The sequence below is a fragment of the Diabrotica virgifera genome, chromosome 3 (genome assembly GCF_917563875.1).
Source record: "Diabrotica virgifera virgifera chromosome 3, PGI_DIABVI_V3a".
In the NCBI taxonomy this organism is placed as follows: Eukaryota; Metazoa; Arthropoda; class Insecta; order Coleoptera; family Chrysomelidae; genus Diabrotica; species Diabrotica virgifera.
This window is the reverse complement of record NC_065445.1, coordinates 172,989,894-173,011,076: the sequence shown is the minus strand read 5'-3', so window position 1 is coordinate 173,011,076 and position 21,183 is coordinate 172,989,894. Positions and strand designations below refer to the sequence as shown.

Genomic DNA, 21,183 nt, shown 5'->3' with positions numbered 1-21,183 from the left:
GTTTAGTTGTGATGTAGCCCTTTAAAGGGATTTTAATAAAACTTTATACCCTTTACAAAGAATTTTTCCAATTTTTGTGATTGATGGTATACAGCCAAATACAGGAAAAAAAATTTCTTTTCCTTGTGGATTAAGTAACTTATATTCCAGATATTTTTTCGAATTATGTATAGATGGCGCTATAATCGGAAAACACCTGTTTATTAGCGCCTTCTATCAACAATTCTAAAAAATGTTTCAAATAAATATTAATTATTTTTAAATAAAGAATCCAGATCTGCAATAAAAAATGGGGACTCCTATTTAAGATTTTAAAATTACCGGCCACCCTACCTCCAGGGGGTGGAGTAGATGATCGTGTTTGATAGTTTGAAGTTATTCGATAGATTCTTGAAAAATACACTAGTCTACAACTAATTGTAATAAAATATTTTTTTTAAATCTTTTATTACAATTAGTTGCCTGTAGTAATACCGGGTAACTTCTACGTCACGTTGTCGGTTTGATTTTTGACACCCTTTAGAAACATTACTGATTTTGCATTTAGTTGCCATTAAGTCATTGGAATGTAAACAATTCAATTTGTATCCCACGTGTTGAGAAATTCAATAGATTACCTAAGGGCATTATCCTTGTTGCCATGTATCCATCATAAGGCATTTTATTTAAGTATGCACCTTTAATGCATCCATGTTATATTTAAAGGGTTTTTACCCGAATATTTTTCTTTGGTGGCTCAGCTAGCATCCAATCTCTAAGTATAAAGAACTTGCTCTAACCTTAGTCAAAATTTAAATATCAACTTTACATTCATTAAATCGGTTATACTTATTTTTAGATTTAACACTGATGATGATTTTTTTATAAAATCGAAAACGTTTAGTTGTGATGTAGCCCTTTAAAGGGATTTTAATAAAACTTTATACCCTTTACAAAGAATTTTTCCAATTTTTGTGATTGATGGTATACAGCCAACAACAGGAAAAAAATTTCTTTTCCTTGTGGATTAAGTAACTTTTATTCCAGACATTTTTTCGAATTATGTATAGATGGCGCTATAATCGGAAAAACACTATTTATTAGCGCCTTCTATCAACAATTCTAAAAAATGTTTCAAATAAATGTTAATTATTTTTAAATAAAGAATCCAGATCTGCAATAAAAAATGGATTTAAGATTTTAAAGTTACCGGCCACCCCGCCTCCAGGGGGAGGAGTAGATGATCGTGTTTGATAGTTTGATGTTATTCGATAGGTTCTTGAAAAATATTAAACACGTATTTTTTGGTCTTTTATTTGGAAGTGAATTTCTCGAGATATTAGACGGTTTCTATAATTCACCTATGGTATCACGATAAATCGTTTTTTCCGATTATAGCGCCATCTGGAGAATTCGAAAAAATATCTTGAATAATAGTTGCTTATTTTTACGTAAGAAATCCAAATCTGCAATAACAAATGAGGGTTTTAACTTAAGATTTTTAAGTTACCCCCACCCCACCTCCAGGAGGTGGAGTGGTGGGGGTCGTGAATCTTCATTTCACGAAATATTCGATCGTCCCTCGAATTATTCGATCGTCCTAGGCGATGAGTTCCACCCGGGGCACCAGGTAGCTCGGTGACCATCGCCGTCATGAAATTTGTGTTTAGTGACCTCCACAACCCCCAAGTATAAAAATTGAACTCATTTCCGTCAATATTTCCTGAGTTCTAAATTTTTCATTATCCATCTCTTCGAGATGCACTTTGAAAATGGATTTTCTTATGCTCAAAAATTTTTGCTGGAGATCAATTTAGTTCACAAAATTGCCTGACGCTCCCTCGAATCGAATGCAAAAAGTTGCATGACAATTCATCTTACTGCACAAAATTCTTAGGTTTTGGGCTTTTTAGTGCTTCGTTGCTTCGCCTATATTGGCTATTAACAATTTGTCTTGACATACTACTAATGTGTATATGTATGTATATTATGCCTAATCTCCGATTAGACATTTTAATCAAGTTCGCTTGTGTATTTTGTGGATGGTAGGACACTCTTCTTCTACTGCGACATATAAGTAACCTTGCACGATTCTTGAAGTATGTGACCTTGCATTGTCCTTGCACCCTTAAAAATAATTTCGTCTTCAATGTATTCAATGTAAAGGTTCGTTTTCACGCTACGTCTTATTGTACGTTTTGTATGTCATGCAAAACGTACGAAAAAAACGTACGTTTTTTGAATAAGCGGAGGACAAATCCTATCACACAAAACGTACAATAAGACGTAGTGTGAAAACAGCAAAACGTACGTCTTGTCGAATCGAAACAATTTAATCCGCTTATTCTCAAAACGTACGTTTTGTCGTACGTTTTTCATGACACACAAAACGTACAATAAGACGTAGCGTGACAACGAGCCTTAAGGTACCACATAAATTGAATCTCCTCGATGTATCTAGCATGAGTTAAACTTCGTTCATGAAAACGGTTACCCCTACGAATGAAAACAATGTCAGTTCGTGCCTCCCTAGAAATTGTACTCAGATCATGCAGGATCTCCATAAGGAGCTCAATGCAGCATTCTGAATATCGCTCCGCTCGTCTTCAAGATGGCCACCTCTTCGAAGTGGCTGCATCCCGGAAATGTAGGCATGGGTACTATTCGCGCCAATGTTCCTTAATTCTTAAAGCAAATGGTGATGGTTCATCATCATATATCATACATCTCCAAGTGGAGCAAAGGGCACCTTGCGGTGTTTCAAGTAGCATGAGGAATGATGGTGAGGTTGCTAGTCCCACGCATCATCTGTTGAGTTCCGTCCAATTTTGTTTACTAGTTTTCTCCATTCTCTTCTGCTTTTTGCTATCTTTTTTGCATCGTTCCATGTCAAATTATTTTCTTTGAGTTCTTTCTCTATTGTTCTTTTCCACGTATAAGATGGTCTACCCATTCTTCTTTTGCCTTGAGCATTGTAACGTAGAGCTTGTCTAGCAATATTTGTTGCTGGTTTTCGTAAGGTGTGTCCTATCCACTTCCATTTCCGTTTTTTTTATTGTATGTTCTATCCTTTCTTCATTTGTTATTCTCCACAATTCGTCATTAGTAATTTTGTTTGGCCAAAATATTCTCAGTATAATACGTAGGCACCTGTTAATGAAGGATTGTATTTTCTGAAAGAATTTTTTATGGTGTTTCCATGTTTCTGCTCCATATAACAGGACAGACTTTACATTAGTTTCAAATAATCGTAACTTTGTTCTTCTGCTGATGTTTGTCGAGGCCCATATCTTGCGCAAAGAGTTGAAAGCGTTTTGTGCGAAGCTTATTCTTTGTGTTATGTCCTTTTCTGTGCCTCCTGTTGTGTTTAGCAGACTGCCCAAATAACAGAAATCTTTTACTTCTTCTATTTGTTTCCCTTCCAAATATATATTGTTTCCGTTCGTTTCCCCATTTGATAGTATTTTCGTTTTTTTCGGATTTATTTTTAAGCCGGTTGTTTTTGCTATGTTGTTCAATCTGGTGATTTTGTTTTGCATGTGTTGTCTGTTTGATGTTATGAGACATATGTCGTCAGCGAACTCTAGATCCTCTAGTTTTGTAAATGGTGACCATCGTATACCTGTTTTTTTATCTTCAGTTTGTTTCATTATCCAATCTATGACTATTATAAACAATGTCGGTGACAAGACACAGCCCTGTCTTACTCCTTTTTTGATGCTTATTTGTTGGGATAGTTCCCCTTCATGTTCAACTCTGGCAAAACATTCGTCGTAGAAAAGCCTTATTACTCTTATATATTTGTCTGGTATTCCATAGAGTTTTAATATCCTCCACATCATATTACGATTTATTGAATCAAACGCTTTTTCGAAGTCTACAAAGTTGATATAAACTTCCTGATTCATTTCTGCTGATTGTTCCAGGATGATTCTTAGGGTATTTATATGGTCAATACAGGAACTGTTCGGTCTGAATCCTATTTGGTTAATTCTTAATTTTTCATTTATGGGATCTTTAATTCTCTCCAATATTATTCTGGCCATTATTTTGGTAGCTACAGTGAGAAGAGTGATTGGTCTCCAGTTTTCGCATAGTGTGAGATTTCCTTTCTTTGGTAGCTTTATTATAACTCCTTCACCCCAATCTTTTGGTATCTTTTCCTCGATCCAAATTTTTTTAAATAGTAAGTAGTACATATCCACTGAGAAGTTTAAGTGTGATTTTATCAGTTCTGCGGGAATTCCATCAACACCAGCCGCTTTGTCGTTTTTTAAAAGGTTTATAGCATACCTTATTTCGTCCTTCATAAATTCGTCGTTTCTTATGATTAATGTTTCGTTTCTCTCAGTTTCTTCCATCTCTATTTGTAATTCAATTCCTTCTTCATAGAGTTCTGCGAAGAATTGTGTCCATCTTTGGGCAATTTCTTTTTGACTTGTGAGCGTTTCTCCTTCTTTCCCCATTAGTTTCGTTCTTTGCTGGCTCTTGCCCCCTTTAATTTCTTTGGTTATTGCGTAAAGTGTCCTTGTGTCATGCATTATCGCTGCTTTTTCTGCTTTTCTGCCATTTGTTCCATATACAGCCTTTTATCTGTTCTGGCTTGTTTTTTAACTTCTTTATTTTTTTCTGTGTATTTTCCTGCATTTCTTTTTGTTTTATCGGGTTTGTTGTTTTGATCAATTCAGTTTTGATTGCTCATCTTTCCTTGATTTTTGTTTTAGTGTCCAGCGTTATCCATGGTCGATCAGCTTTCTCCTTGCACCCTAATATCTCTTTCCCTGCTTCCATGTACGCGTTTTTATATATTTCTCATATACCTTCAATGCTAGATTTTCCTACTTGTTCCAAGTTCCCCACATGCCTCTCCAACGTTTGTTGGTATTTGTTTGTTATGCTAGAGTCTCTTAATTTATTTGTGTTGAATTTTCTATGTTTTTTGTTTGATTTATAATTTGCCTTGAGGCTAATTTTTATTTTTGCTCTCACTAATTCGTGGTCTTATGCACAGTCGGCTCCTCTCATTGCTCTCACATCTTGTAAGGAATTTTTCCACTTCTTTTCAATGAGAATGTGGTCAATTTGGTTTTTAAATTTTCCTCCTGGTGACGTCCATGTTGTTTTATAGATATCTTTATGTTGGAATAATGTTCCCCCAATCATCATATAGTTTGTCGAGCAAAGTTCTATTAATCTCGTGGCATTGTCACTCCTTTCTCCCATGCCATGAATCCCCATTACATGTTCCTTTCCATTATTATTAGATCCTACTGGTGATGGTTACTTCTCCTCTAATTCTTACTACTGGCACCCAGTATGGGGTGGCTTGGTACGGATTAGAAATAATTCCCATATAATATTTAATCTAATACATACTTTTCATGTTATAAATATTATGTGAACAGTTGCGAAACTAAAATAAAAAATTTACAAACTGATTACTATTTTAGGTAGCTTGCAGTCTGGGGTATATGAATACCCGTTTTACTTTCCTTTGCCCGTGGGTGTTCCTAGTTCATTTGAAGGAGAATGGGGCAGTATTACTTACACATTAAAGGCGGTTGTCGATATGCCCCTTGCTTTTAATTATAAAGACAAATTTACTTTAACAGTAACAGTACCAATAGATTTTAATAAAATCCGTCGAGAATTACAATTGGTAAGTATTCTCCGTTACTGCTGCTACTACATTTCGTATCAGATTCTCATCTATATAATCCTTCCATTCATACATACTCATAGTCCAAGAGCTGGAAGCGGATTTTGCTCGTCATAAGTAATATGGACAAACTATACGGGGAAATGTTTAATTAGTTGTGTACGTGATTTTCCCATACGGGCGGACACCAGAGCTGGGGACGAGAGTAGTTATAAGGGGTCAAAGTCGCGGTTTTTATTATTTTTTTTGTGACGTTCGTGATACAGATAGTGCACCAAAATTTAGGAATAAGTAGGTCATGACGTAACTAAACAAAATCTTCAGGGACGGACAGCTCCGATGAAGACAAAGGGGTGACGAGCAGAAGTGAATATAAAAATATTAAGTGTTTTTTTGTGACGTTCGTGATCGAGAAGTACACCAACATTTGGGGATAAGTAGATCATGACGTAACTAAGCAAAATATCCAGGGGTAAAACGTTGCGTGGGAGTGGGAGACAAAGGGGTTGCGGGCAAGGGTGAATATAAAAATTATAAGGGCTTTTTGTCACGTTCGTGATCGATATAATGTACCAAAATTTGCTGCGATGAAGTAGGTCATGACGTAATTAAGCAAAATCTCCGGGAGCGAACAAGGGTGAATAACTTTCACAATTGATTCATTAAATGTGTAGAATCAAAATCCAAAAGATGGGACAGCTAGGTGAGATCATTTTTCTTAAAAATGGAGTCACAATATTTTTATAAGAAATGTAGAGAAAAGTGAAATTTTCTTATATTTTTCTAATATTTTTTTATAACATTGATTAATGCAAATAATTAATTTTAGCAAATTATTATAATTATTCTCGAAATTTTTATCATTATTTGATAGAAACGGTGATGAAATTATAAAAAAATAAGACGTTTTTTCATTTGGATATTATACATGTTTCTTTAATTTTAGCTGTTCGCCCCTGGAGATTTTGCTTAGTTACGTAATGCTCTACTTATTCCTAAATTTTGGGGTACTATCTCGATCACGAGCGTCACAAAAAACCCCTTATAATTTTTATATTCACCCCCGCTCGCTACCCCTTTGTCCCCCACGGAGTTGTCCGCCCTGGAGGTTTTCTTAGTTACTTTATGACCTACTTATTCCCAAATTTTGATGCACTCGATCATGAGGGTCACAAAAAAAATAATAAAAACCGCGTCTTTGACCCCTTATAATTACCCTACCCCCGGATCTGGTGTGCGCCCGTATCGGAAAGTCATGTATATAACTAATTCAACATCTCCCCTTTTAGTTTGTCCATATTACTTATTACGAGCCAAATCCGCTTCTATCTCTCCGACTATCATTGTATATTTAATAAATTATTTCGACTTTTCTTTATTATTTATTACATCTAAATTAGGCTTACCCGTAGTAGGCCGACAAATACCATTTGGTTTTTGAACTGAATACTTCTTATCGTTCGATATGGAATTTTGACGGGTGTAAAATCGTATTGGGTGTACCTCGGAAATCATGACGCGAGAGGTTACCTTGCGGTTACCCCTCATTTTTTTTACTTTTACTTTTTACTTCTATACTGTATATGATATCTATAAGTTGTATCATAAAATATAGGTCTTTATTTAGCATCCCTCCAGGTGATCGGTGGTGATCGGTGGTGATCGGTGATCTCCAGGTGATCCCTCCAGGTGATCGGTGATCTCCATTTAGCATCTCTCCAAGCGAAGATCGGTGGGATTTGCGGATTTTATCAATGAAATTCGATATTTGTAAGACATTCGAGAAGCCGCTACATATAAAATATTTTAACAATCTATTAATCATTCAGAATAGCTCGAAGGATATTAGTACAGTTAAAATCATTAAGACGATACCGGACAATAATGATTTAATGACTAAAATTTAAAGTTTTTTTTACTTTAATGACAAAAAAAGCAAGCCCATTAGCAGAACCCAATTAAAAATTATTTTGTACATCATACTTGAAACATTATTTGGTTGAAAATCTCATTTTTGTTGGCAAAAAAAATATATTAATTTGTTTGGACTAAATTACAGTTGTGTTTGTCTTAAAAAGGATATGTTATCGAATCCATCAATTATAAAAAGGATATGTTACTATCAACATTCAAGCAGTGTTGCCAAACTGAATTTTGTTATTTTGAGTGGAAATTTTCCCAGCAATCTCCAAGGGTACCTTACAGTCGTTTAAATAATCGCCCTGCGGAATAAACAAATTTAATTACTTATAATAAACTATTTGTTTAATATCTTTAATATATTTTAATATCTAATTAAGTGCCACAAATTATGTGGCACTTATCATCTACAACTTTAATCATCATCATTCTCTTAGCCATTATCCATATGCGGGTAGGCTTCCCTAATTGCATTTCTCCATAAGTTTCTATTCTGTCATATAAATATCAATCTCCTTTACTGATAAGTCCTGCCTAAGCGTCTCCAGCCAGTCTTCTTTGATCTTCCTCTCCTGCTTCTTCCAGGAACTCGTAGTTCAGCAATTCTTCGTATTGGGTAATTAAAGTCTCGACGTTGAACATGACAAAACCATTTTAACCTATGTTCCCTCATTTTGGCATCAATTGGTGCCATCCCTAGACTTCCACTAATATATTAAATTATGAACTTATCCTTTTTTTACTCCACTCATTCATCTAAGCATTCTCATTTCCGCCACATACATTCGCTGTTAGTCTTTTTTTTTAACTTTTCAGAATTTAGTTCCGTACACCATAGCCGGTCGTATGGATGTTTTATAAACTTTTTCCTTTAGGTTCATTGGAATTTTTCTGTCACACAACACACCACTAGCTTCCTTTCATTTCATACATCCAACCCTAATTATATTGCGTGCATCTCCATCTATATCCCCATTACTATGTAATACCGATCCTAGGTATTTAAATCTCTCACTTTTCACAATAATTTCACCATCCAGAGATATCATTTTTTTTTGTAGTAACTCCATCTTTAAACGAACATTGCAAAATACTCTGTCTTTGTCCTACTAAGTTTTAAACCTTTTTCCTCAAGAGCTTGTTTCCACTGTTCCAGTTTTTGTTCTAAGTCTCTTTCACTATTTCCCCCCAATGCCACATCACCAACATACATGAAGCATCAGGGAATGTTTCCCTGCATTTTCGCTGTTATCTGATCTAAAACTAATAAATATACATTAGGACCAAGCACAGAGCCTTCATGCAAATCTAATTTCACATGAAATTTATCAGTCTCTCTCACATTCGTCCTAATACTAGTTGTTACTCCCTCATTCATATCTCTCACAATCTTTACATATTCACCAGGGACTCCTTTCGTATTTAGTGCCCACCACAGAATCTCTTGAGGAACTCTTACTCTTGATTACTTATATGCTTTCTCAAGATTAATTAAGACTTTGATTTCTTTATTCCTGTATTTTTCTATCAACTGACTTATAATGAAAATTGCTTCTGTGGTTGATCTGCCCTGCATAAAGAGCCAAATTTATTATCGAATATTTCGGTCTCTTCACGTATCCGTCTATCAAATTCTGTTTCTCATATGAATCATCTACAACTTTAATGTAAACCGTTTTTCTCTAAAATGTATAAGAAACGTTTTATATGCAAACACTATTTTTTTTTCATTTTTTACGATAGTTTACTAAAAAGAATGCAAAATTAGCTGTCCGTCTTTACATAATTGTCATCAGCTACCCCTCATACACCTTTTAGAACCTTTAAATACCTGTGTAAGATTTTCCAGCTTTTTCGTTCTTGGCTTTGCCAAACACGACCCCCCAAACTTTACCAAACACGACCCACCACGGAGAGGGGTGACGGGTAAATTAAAAATTTTAAATAGGAACCCCGCGATATTTCGCGAAATGAACATTAGATCGAAAAACCGTTAACAGTTTACTTGGACCGTTAACTTGTTTAGTTTAAGAATATAAGCAAAATGCTCGAACAGATCGATTTTTAAACTAACCATAGTATATTATAGCATCAACGTTTCGAACTTTACGCGATCCCTCTTCAGGTGACAGCCATAATTTTGATTTTTTTAAATGGGAAAGTACATCATGTGACACCTCATTTAAAAGCTCCTAAAATACTGATTTCAAAAATGTATAATACTTTAATCCTGTTTGAGAGCGTAGGCGTAAAATTTCGGTCGAATTATTTCTAAATGCAATCATTTTTTTCGAATTCTGAAAAAACTAATAAACATTTTTGAAAAATTTAAACGCAGAATGAAATATTACAGTATTCTCGATGGTATAAAGTCCCTGAGAACTCCTATAATGTTTATTTTACTAAGTCACAGGGGTGAAAAAAAAGAGAAAATTTAGTCTGATTTTTAATTTGAAATATATCATTCAAAAGAAACTTTTTGTTTATTCTAAGGGACTGTCAGCCCTCGGTAATAATCTAATCTTTCATTCTGCGTTTACATTTTTCAAAAATACTTATTAGTTTTCTCAGTATTCGAAAAAAATAAATGCGTTTAAAAAGAGTTCGACCAAAATTTTGCGCCTACGCCCTCAAAAAGAATTAAAGTATTATACATTTTTGTAATCAGTATTTCAAAAGCTGTTAAATGAGGTGTCACATGATGTACTTTACCATTTAAAAAATCAAAGTTATGCCTGTCACCTGAAGAGGGATCGCGTAAAGTTCGAAACGTTGAGGCCATAATATAATGATTAGTTTATAAATCAACCTGTCAGAGCGTTTTGCTTATATTCTTAAAATAAACAAGTTAACAGGGGGGGGGGGTAACACTTATTCCACAGCACTGTATATATATTTTGGACAAATCTATCGAATTACATCAAACACGACCCCCACGGAGGTGGGTGGGGGATACTTTAAAATCTTAAATATGAGCCCCCATTTTTTATTGCAGATTTGGATTCCTTACGTAAAAATAAGTAACTTTTTATTCGTGAGATTTTTTCGAATTATGATAGATGGGGCTATAATCGGAAAAAACGATTGTTGGAAATGGAAAATTAAATTAAAAAATGTAAAGTCCCCACTAAAATAGAAAACTTAACTTAACTTTTTTGGTTTTATGACCTAATTTTCACAACCCAATAGGAGGTCCCCATAACGCTTTACTAACTGCAAATTTAGCATCCTTGCCTCCCCTACTATTAGGTACCTGCTTATTCATATTAATATAAACATTAATATGTTTTCATGTTTTCTTTATTTTAGACTCCAATTGTTTATCAGAACGAAAAAATTGTATGTTGTTGGTGTTGTGCCAGTGAACCAATTACTATAAATCTCTTTCTAGAAAAAGATGCGTTTGTTCTTGGAGAAATGGCTAAAGTTAGTGTAGAAATCACCAACTGGTCTAATACGAATGTTGAAGAGTTTATATTAACTCTTAATCGAGTAAGTATATTTTAAAATTTAATTTTTCACTTCAATGGAAGGTATTAACGAGATGTGGTGACAGAGAAGAGGAAATTAAATCCAGTTTGATCTTTCTCTAATGTTATATCTAGGCCTCTAATTTTCTGTTATTTTGTATTGAGTTACTGGTAAGATAAAACCTTAAAGCTTACGTGCACTCAGCAAAAAAAACCAATCAATACCTATGTGTTCAATCATATCGCCACCGCCTACGAAAAGTATAACTCCGAAAAATGCCGTTAAGAGTAGAACTTTCAATGAACGCCGCGAAAAATATTATTTTCGATTATATGATTGTGAAAATTTTAATCCCTAATAAAGTGTTAGCGAAAAGATTTATGTTTTGAGGAGTATCGGCAAAAAACATCATTTCTGTTTGTGGGTCCACGAACATTATAATTAGTAAAAAGTTCTCAGGAATAATTGTTTTCGTCGGCAGAAACAGAAACAGAAAGGGAAATAATTGTTTTCGTCGTCATCTATTATAAACTAAATCTTTTCCTTATAAATATTTTGGGAGTTATAATCTTCGCGGACACGCATATAAAAAAATTTGTAATCGCCAATACTTATCAAAGAGTTATTATTTTCACTGGAAATGTATTAGGAATCACATTAATCATAGGTATCAGCGATATATAGAAATTATTCGACATTATCATCATTATTACACTCGAGTACACGAGTCTTTACCCGTGCGTCATTAATATCTGGCGAGATAAAACACATATTTGATAACTCAAATTTTAAGCGGTAATAGGAGCAGTAGCCACTTAAACCTTGATTACACGTAACGAGTACTGTAGCGAGACAGTGTTCTCGGCCGAATGCTCGTTTGGTATAAACATACTAACGAGTACTTGGCCGAGCACTCGCCCCAGTCATATGGCGAGACAGTCACTCGGATCTTGTTCTATTTACTAGGCCGAGTCTTCGACATCCCACCCTTTAATCGTATACTCGCCAATCCACTCGGTATGTGTAAACAACACTAGCTGTGTAACTGTGCATATTATCACTTCATCAGAGGAGACGACTTGTGTTAATCAATGTGATTTGTGATTCTCAAAAATAGCTAACAAATGGAACTCAGATAGGACAATAAAGTTTAGTTCAATTGTATCGATAAGTCACACCCGTGCTTATGAAATTTCAAATCTTTGGAGTATAAAAATAAACAAAAACGTGATGCAGCATATGTATCGATTGTAGAAGAAATAAATATTGTTGGTTTTAAAACTCTAGAATTCAAATAAAATAAGAAATTTAAATTCGACATATAGTCAAGAAATAAAAAAAATCAATGAATCGAAGAAATCGGGGGCAGCGAGATTAGGTCTTCTTAAAATCCATTGTCTATAGTCCAAAGACGCTTATCTCCTTCTCATAAAATATCCGTCAATTCTTGTATAAGCAGTAATATAAGCCATTTGATATATTTTTAATGTTAGCTTTGCGATCAATAAGTACACTACTCCTTGTTTTTGTGAATGGAAACTGAACTGACTCGCCTCTAAATTCAGAATTTGCCAAATACCTATAAACCATCTCTCGCCCTCACACCACTGTCTCGGCCTAGTAACAGTTTGCTGTCTTGCCACTGTACTCGTTACATGTAATCAAGCCATTACTGTCACTTGCTATTGCGTTTAGTAAATTTCAATTTCCGACTTATCATCGACTTACTTCGTATGTTTTAAATTATGACGCACGGGTAAAGACTCGTGGACTCAACTGTATTCCCTTTCTTTTTATCCCTATGGGAGGTTGCGTAAGAGGCGTAAGGCAAGGTTGCATACTCTCACCTTTATTGCTCAATCTATATTCGGAAAAAATCATTAAAAAATCACTCGAAGATGTTACAATTAAAATAAAAGTCAACGACAGGCGCATCAAAAATATCAAATATGCCGACGATACTATACCAATTGCAGAGAATATACAAGACCTACAGGCACTCTTAGATAATGTAGTAAATTCTAGTGAGGAAAGCGGACTAGCGCTTAACGCTAATAAAACAAAATTTATGGCAATTTCAAAAATACAAGACGTTTTAAACATAAGAGTGGTGCCAATTGAAAAAGTTAAAAAATGCAGATATCTTGGTACAATTATTAATGAAAATAACGAGTATACAGAAGAAATAAAAATGAGAATTGGACAAGCTAGAGCAACATTTAAAAAGATGAGAAAAGTACCTATTATGCAGTAGAGATCTTAGTTTGCAACTCAAAATAAGAATATTACGTTCATATGTGTTTTCGGTGCTGCTGTATGGGGTGGAGACCTGGACCTTAAAGAAAGAAATAAGCAATCGACTTGAAGCATTCGAAATGTGGACTTACCGAAGAAAATTCAAAATAAGTTGAGTAGACCGAATAACAAATGTTGAGGTCCTCAGTGTTGTGTAAGGTATTCCTACATTAGGCAACACCCCATACGTTACTTCCTAGCTTGCTTGGTTGGTAGAGGCCATGAGGTTAGAAAGATGACAGAGGGGTTTTTAGGTTGGGGGCAAGGTCCCTATACCATAGGTTGTATGGTAACTTTGGCATTGACAAATGAAATATTGTCATCGTGACGTCACCCAGACGATCAATTTTACGAATTGTTTGTAAACATAAGGTTTGTTCCAACATGAACTTTTGGACGGTCCAGAAACCGTCACGAAACTACTTGTACCGTTTGTTGTGCGCATGTTCGTAATTTTATCGCCCAGTTATCGTCCCATGACGGTAATCATATTTTGTCATTTTTGTTGGTGACAGCTTTTGTGTGCTTTTAGTCGATCAAAGGCTCAAAAACTTTAAAGAATTAAATCCTAATGTGCAAGTCAGTCCAACCAGCACATTATGCATTTGCCCGATTACTGAAATGATCATCACGAAACCGTCACCGAAAGATCACAATTCTTGTTGGAACAGTGGGAAGGACGATCCGATGACGATCATATTTTTGTTGGAACGGATTTTGTTTACTGCGCAGGAGCGTTACCGTTTCGTGACGGTTCTCGGTCGTGTTGGAACAAACCTATAATAGGATACGTGGTGTTTGCGCCAATATGAATATATATTTCATTTATTTTAATTCGGGAACGTCTTGGCAACACAGTTCTAAGTAAGCATAATCTTCTGTCCTTTATGTTAAGTCAGTCAGTCGTTAACAGACATACGGTCGGAACGTATAGTACACTTTGACAATTTTAATTTGATTTTGTGTGTGTTTTCCGTGAGACAAATTGACGATACCAGACAACATATTTTCGGTAAGTTCCCTTCTTTTATCCCATCCTTCATTTTCCTTAATGCCACCGAAAATAGTGCTTCAACATTTAACAACACGAAGAAAATCTAAGAAAATCTCGGTAAGTTATTATTATTAAATTTTTTCCATTTGGTTTGCTAAAAGCCAAAACATAAATTTGGTCAATTTCGAGCTCGGATATTCAGCGTAGGTTTACAGTTTGCTTTGCTTAGTTTTGTATTATTAAATAATAATATTCTTATTTAGAAACAAATTGTTCGGTAAAATTTAATGTCGGCACGTATCGGAAAAAAAACTCTGTGATAACTTTTTGCTGATTTTTGTATTTGTATCGTTTTTGTTTCTCGGAACAACTTGGGCTTCGAGCGTGAAAGAAGTTAGGTTTTTAAATATTTGCGGTGTTGTCAAACGTGAATATTTTTCGACTCAATCGGTTACGGAAAAATTCGGATGTATGAATAAAAATTATTTTGTAAACAAATACTAAATTTGATTCACGGTTCTAAACAAAATAAAGAGTTTGCATAATAACTGCCCGGAAGGCTTGTTTTTTAACAAATCTCTATAATTAATTAATTTTATTCAAAATTTATACTCAGACCTGGTTTGTTATATGCTACAGTTTTCTTAAAGTAGACTTTGTTTTTTTCTGATTTTGCGGATTGATTTCAGTAACAATGACTACTTACGAAAGGCAATTTAAAATATTAACGGCTAAAAAAGAAACGCTTTATACAATCATTCAGACTTTATATGACTTATCGAAAAACTTAACTACGGATAACACCATTAAAAAATTCACAAACTTGTATCAGTCGATGGATTCGACAAGGACAGAAATTCTCAAAATTTTGGATGAAATCAACGCAGTCGGGTTTGACGTTGATGAAAACTATAAACCAGATTTTCAGGTGATGTCTGTTATTAACGAAATGTGTTGTGAAGCAAGGGCGGCTTATACAAAATTAAAACCAAGCACCAATATTGTAAATCCAACTTTACAGCAAAGTACACAACAACAGTGTAATGTACACAGTCTTTTGCCAAAAATCACTATTCCAGATTTCCACGGAGAAACAAAGGAATGGGAAACTTTTTATTCGATTTACAAACCATTGGTACACGATAATTTCCAGCTGACGGATGCAGATAAGGCTCGGCTTTTGGTTTCACATTTAAAGGGATCGGCCCTTAGTATTTGTGCGGGAATAGCTACTTCTGGGGATAATTATGACACGTTATGGAAAGCACTTTTAGAAAAATATCATAATAAAAGGTTGTTAGCAAACACTTATTTACAACAAATTTTTAATTTTAAATCCTTGCAATCGGAATCTGAAAAAAATCTAAACAGTTTTTTAGAAATCTTTGACGCCTCGGTTAATGCCTTAAAAAAGTTGGATGTCCCGGATTTAACGGATTTTATTTTACTTTATCATGCACTCTCAAAACTGGACAGGGAAACGGTAAAATCTTTTGAAAATCACATGCGCGGAACGGTTATTCCTACTTACACGGATTTAATTAAATTTGTTAAGGATCAAACAAAAATTTTGCATAATAGTGACTCACAAGGGGCTAGCTCCAGTGGCTATCATAAAAATAAAAATTCGAAATCATTTTTTGTAAGCCAGCATGAGAATAAAAACAATAACAGAATGCCTTTTTGTGTTTTATGTAAAAAATCGTCACATTTTTTGGGTAGGTGTGATAAATTTAAGGCTATGAATCCTACACAAAGGTACGATTTGGTAAAAAATAATAATTTATGCTTTCTGTGTTTTTCCCAGTCACATGGTGTAAGACAGTGCTTAAAAAGACCGTGTGCCCAGTGTGCCAAGAATCATCATTTTCTTTTATGCGCAGGAAAACCGGAAATAAGGGGTGCGAAGGAAAATAATCAAAATAATCAACCAAATTCTGGTGTCGGTATTCCAGAAACGGGTTCCAATAACCACAATTCGGGTTCAGTTAATTGTGCGTTTCAAAATTCTAGTTTTTTGAGTAGAAATCAGGAAAAAACGGTTCTATTAGCAACGGTAACGGTATGTGTGTTAAATAGTCCTTTACAAAATGCAACGGCGCGGTTTATTTTGGACAACGGTAGTCAGTGTAATCTTTTGACCACGGAATGTTGTAAAAAACTAGGTCTTAGATATACAAAAATTAATTCTTCGGTACAAGGTTTGGGACAAAACTCTCAGTCGGTAAGGGGAGTAACGGACATTATTATCGCTTCGCGTTTTGATCAGACTAAAAAATACGATGTTCAAGCTTTAGTTATTGATCATATTACAGATAAATTGCCAAAAACGAAATTAAATTTGCAAACTTTATCGGAATTTAAAAATTTACAATTAGCGGACGATAAGTTTTTTGAACCTAAATCAATCGATGGCATAATCGGCGCGCAGTTTTTTCCTATTCTTTTCGGCGGTAATCGGATTTTGAGTTCTTCAGGTTTAGGGGCGGCTTTAGAAACAACGTTCGGGTATGTTATTATGGGTCAGGTGGATACGGAATATTCCACTCCCATAAATTTGCTCACTTTAAGGGAAGAAACATCGATTGAACAAATTTTGACAAAATTTTGGGAATTAGAGCAGGTTCCAAAACGGGAAATTCCGGATTTAGACGCTATAGAATGTGAAAATATTTATAAAACCACGGTTTCCAGGGATATATCGGGCCGGTTTACTGTTGCATTACCTTTTAAAAGTTCACCAAAAAATTTGGGAAATTCAAGGGTTTCGGCGGAAAATCGGTTAAAAACCTTGGAAAAACGGTTAACAAAATCGGACAGCTTGCGTGCGGATTACAATAAAATTATGCAGGATTTTTTGGATCAAGGATACTTAAAATTATTGGAAAAAGAAGATTGTGACTTATCCTATTATATTAGTCATCACCCTGTAATAAAATTAGAGAGTTTAAGTACACCTATACGTATCGTATTGGATGCATCTTGCCCTTCAGACAGTGATGTCTCCTTGAATGATTTATTGCATAGCGGGCCTAAACTGCAGGCGGACATATGCACTTTATTAATAAATTTTCGGCTTTTTCCAGTAGCATTGAGTTCGGATTTAAAAAAGATGTTTTTACAAATAAAATTAGTACAAGATCACTGGCGGTTTCAAAGAATATTATGGAGATTTGATCCAAACGAGGAAATAAAAACGTATGAATTTACAGTGGTTGCGTTCGGTTTAAGGTCGTCACCTTTTTTAGCGCTACGGACGGTTCAGCAATTGATAAATGAAGATGGCAAAGATTATCCTTTAGCTAAAAAATATATTTCTTCGGGGCTATATATGGATGATTTTTTAACGAGTGTTCCGGACGAAATTGAAGCTAAAGAATTATATAATCAATCGGTAAATCTCTTCAAAGGTGGTTGTTTTGACTTAGTTAAATGGTCGACTAATTTGGACAATTTGTTATCAGAAATTCCGCTGGAAAAACGTTTACAAAATTCGGTTACATTTAAATCGGAGACTAAAGTTTTAGGGATGCAATGGGATCCGCAGAGGGATGTTTTGAACTATAGGTTAACCACCCCCGATAAAAATTGTACAAAACTTAAGATTTTATCTCTTACTGCAAAATGTTATGATCCTATTGGTCTGATTGCTCCATTTATTTTGCATTTAAAGTTAATGATCAGGGAGTTATGGCAACTAAAATTGGGTTGGGATGACTCACCCCCGGATACGATTAAAAAATCATGGGAAAAGGTATGCAATGAATGGCAAGATTTTTCAAAATTTGAGGTCCCTAGACATGTAGGAGCCATGAGGGATGTTCCGATTATGATTTTGGGGTTTGCGGATGCAAGTCGAGACGGTTACGGTGGGGTAGTTTATTTAAGGGTTGTAAATTCTAGCGGTGAAGTGAGTGTGAGACTGGTTGCTGCAAAATCGAGATGTGCACCTTTAAAAAAGACCATGACCATTCCGAAGCTAGAATTATGCGCGGCTTTGTTGTTATCATCTTTGCTGAAATTAATATTTGAAAATTATAGCCAACTTACTCATATTTCACAACTAGTTGCGTATTCTGATTCGACCACGGTGGTGAGTTGGTTAACTTCGGCAAATACCAAAGATAGTTTTGTAGCTAATCGAGTGCAGCAAATTAAAGAAAACCTTCCTAATATTTCATGGCAACATATTGAAGGTAAAAATAATCCCGCGGACTGCTTGTCAAGAGGGTTGACACCCTCACAATTAATAAATCATGAACTTTGGTTACAAGGTCCTAGTTGGATAAAATTACGGGAATCGGACTGGCCTTCTTCAATATTAGAATCGGATATTTCGGAGGTTAAGGTTTTGGTTATTGAGGAGGAGAAGCAGGGTGAAAAAATTCATCCCTTACTTGAATTGGTTAAACGTCATTCTAGCTGGCATAAAATTTTACGGATTACGGTTCGGGTTTTAATGTTGTTAAAATTAATTCCTGTGCAAAAATTAATTACGGCTACTGCGCTAAGAACAGCAGAATGTTATTTAATTCAGTTAATTCAGTTAAAACATTTTGAAACTGAAATAAAAATGATAAAAGAAAACAAACAATGTAAAACACAGCTTAAGAAATTACGGCCATTTTTACAAGACGGTTTACTTATGGTGGGGGGACGACTTAATAATTCATCCCTTAGTTTTTCGGGAAAACATCCACTAATTTTACCGGGAAAAGAAACGTTAGTTGAACGGATTGTTGATTTTTATCATATAATTTATATGCATACGGGGGCATATTTGCTTGAAGCTTTATTGCGTCAAAGGTATTGGATTCTTGGGGCAAGAAATCTTATAAGAAATCGGGTTTTTAAATGCAATCGTTGTTTTAGAAATAAACCGAAAATTTTGACACCGCTCATGGCAGATTTACCGGTATCGAGGGTTACTGCTACTAAACCCTTTTTACACGTAGGGGTTGACTATTTTGGGCCAATAAATATTACATTAGGTAAAAAACGTAATGCGGCGGTTCATAAATCGTATTGTTTATTAGCGGGTTGTTTAAGCACAAAAGCGGTTCATTTAGAATTGGTGAGTTCTTTAAGCACACCACATTTTATGCAAGCATTTAAAAGACTTTTAGCAAGAAGGGGCCCATGCAAGGTTTTATATTCTGATCAGGGATCATCTTTTGTTTGTGCGAAAACGGTTTTAAGTGAAATTAATCGGTTTGCTAGTTCGGAAGAATATCAAAATGCACTGTTATGTGAATTAAATTTGAACGGTGTGGAATGGAAATTTATAAGTCCACAAAGTCCGAGTCACGGGGGTCTTTGGGAAAGTAATGTAAAGAGCGCTAAGTCGCATCTCTACAAGGTCATAGGGGATCAGTTGTTAACATATGAAGAGTTAAATACTCTATTAATTCAAATAGAGGCAATCTTAAATTCGAGACCTCTTTGTCGTCGACCAACTGATTCATCTCAAATATCGGTATTAACTCCATCACATTTTTTAAATTTAACACCGTTAGGAAGTTTGCCGGCCGACGATTTAACAGATTTAAATATAAACCGGTTAGATAGGTTCCAGTTAATCGATCGAATGGTGCAAGATTTCTGGAAAAGGTGGCGTTTGGAATATTTGACTACCTTACAAACTAGAGAAAAATGGAATATAGATTTGCCTAATGTTAAAATCGGAATGGTTGTTATTTTAAAGGTAGACAATGTACCTACACTTTGTTGGCCTTTGGCCATTGTTACTGAGGTTCATCCGGGTAAAGACGGAGTTGTTAGAAATGTTACTGTAAAAACTTCGAAAGGGACATTTACACGACCAGTTTTGAAGTTATGCCCTCTTCCGAATCAATAAATTTACAGTAATATCTTTTGTATATAGTTATAGGTATTTTTCATTAGAATTTATTTATTTTTTTCGATTATTTTTTTTTTGAGTTACGGTAATTAACTCTGAAAATTTTGGTATATTAATTTATGCCTGGTCCTTTGAGTATTTATTTGGAACTAGTTTTTTTATTGTGTTTTCGGCACAAATTGCATACAGATTTGGCTGAAAAATGGGTTTTTCAGGGCGGGGGCTATGTTTGCGCCAATATGAATATATATTTCATTTATTTTAATTCGGGAACGTCTTGGCAACACAGTTCTAAGTAAGCATAATCTTCTGTCCTTTATGTTAAGTCAGTCAGTCGTTAACAGACATACGGTCGGAACGTATAGTACACTTTGACAATTTTAATTTGATTTTGTGTGTGTTTTCCGTGAGACAAATTGACGATACCAGACAACATATTTTCGGTAAGTTCCCTTCTTTTATCCCATCCTTCATTTTCCTTAATGCCACCGAAAATAGTGCTTCAACATTTAACAACACGAAGAAAATCTAAGAAAATCTCGGTAAGTTATTATTATTAAATTTTTTCCATTTGGTTTGCTAAAAGCCAAAACACGTGGTTTGGAGGCTATATTTTGTTATTAAATATCGTTAGTGTTTTAATTTGTGTTTATATCTTGAGATATAATGTATCTATAGATGTCATTACGTGTTTTTAGTATAATAACTTAAACCCAAAACTCTTTTACAAGTGTTAAGATACATTTTAATGTGGTTGTATTAAGTACCTACTTACTTACTGGATTTTCTTTCTGCTGTATTGTATAGTAAAGGACATTCTTGTATAGAGACATTACAGTTCTGTAATGTCTATTGCGGTTCTTCACATCAAGTTTACATCATCTGTGTAGGTTACAATCTGCTTAGACTTATTGAACAATATATCTAATTAAGTCTATAGATAATAGATCTATTATATGTAATTGTTTCATATAAAATTATAACCAATAGTGCAGCCATCTGAAG

General features: G+C 34.7%; 1 protein-coding gene across 1 annotated transcript in view; it reads left to right on the top strand.

Moving 5' to 3' along the window:
- Nucleotides 1-21,183, top strand: part of LOC126882220 (arrestin domain-containing protein 3-like) — a 115,996-nt gene that overhangs the window by 47,218 nt on the left and 47,595 nt on the right. The window contains exons 4-5 of the mRNA XM_050647027.1: nt 5,430-5,638; nt 10,868-11,050. Coding sequence (XP_050502984.1) covers nt 5,430-5,638; nt 10,868-11,050 — 392 coding nt within the window. The remainder of the gene's footprint in view (nt 1-5,429; nt 5,639-10,867; nt 11,051-21,183) is intronic.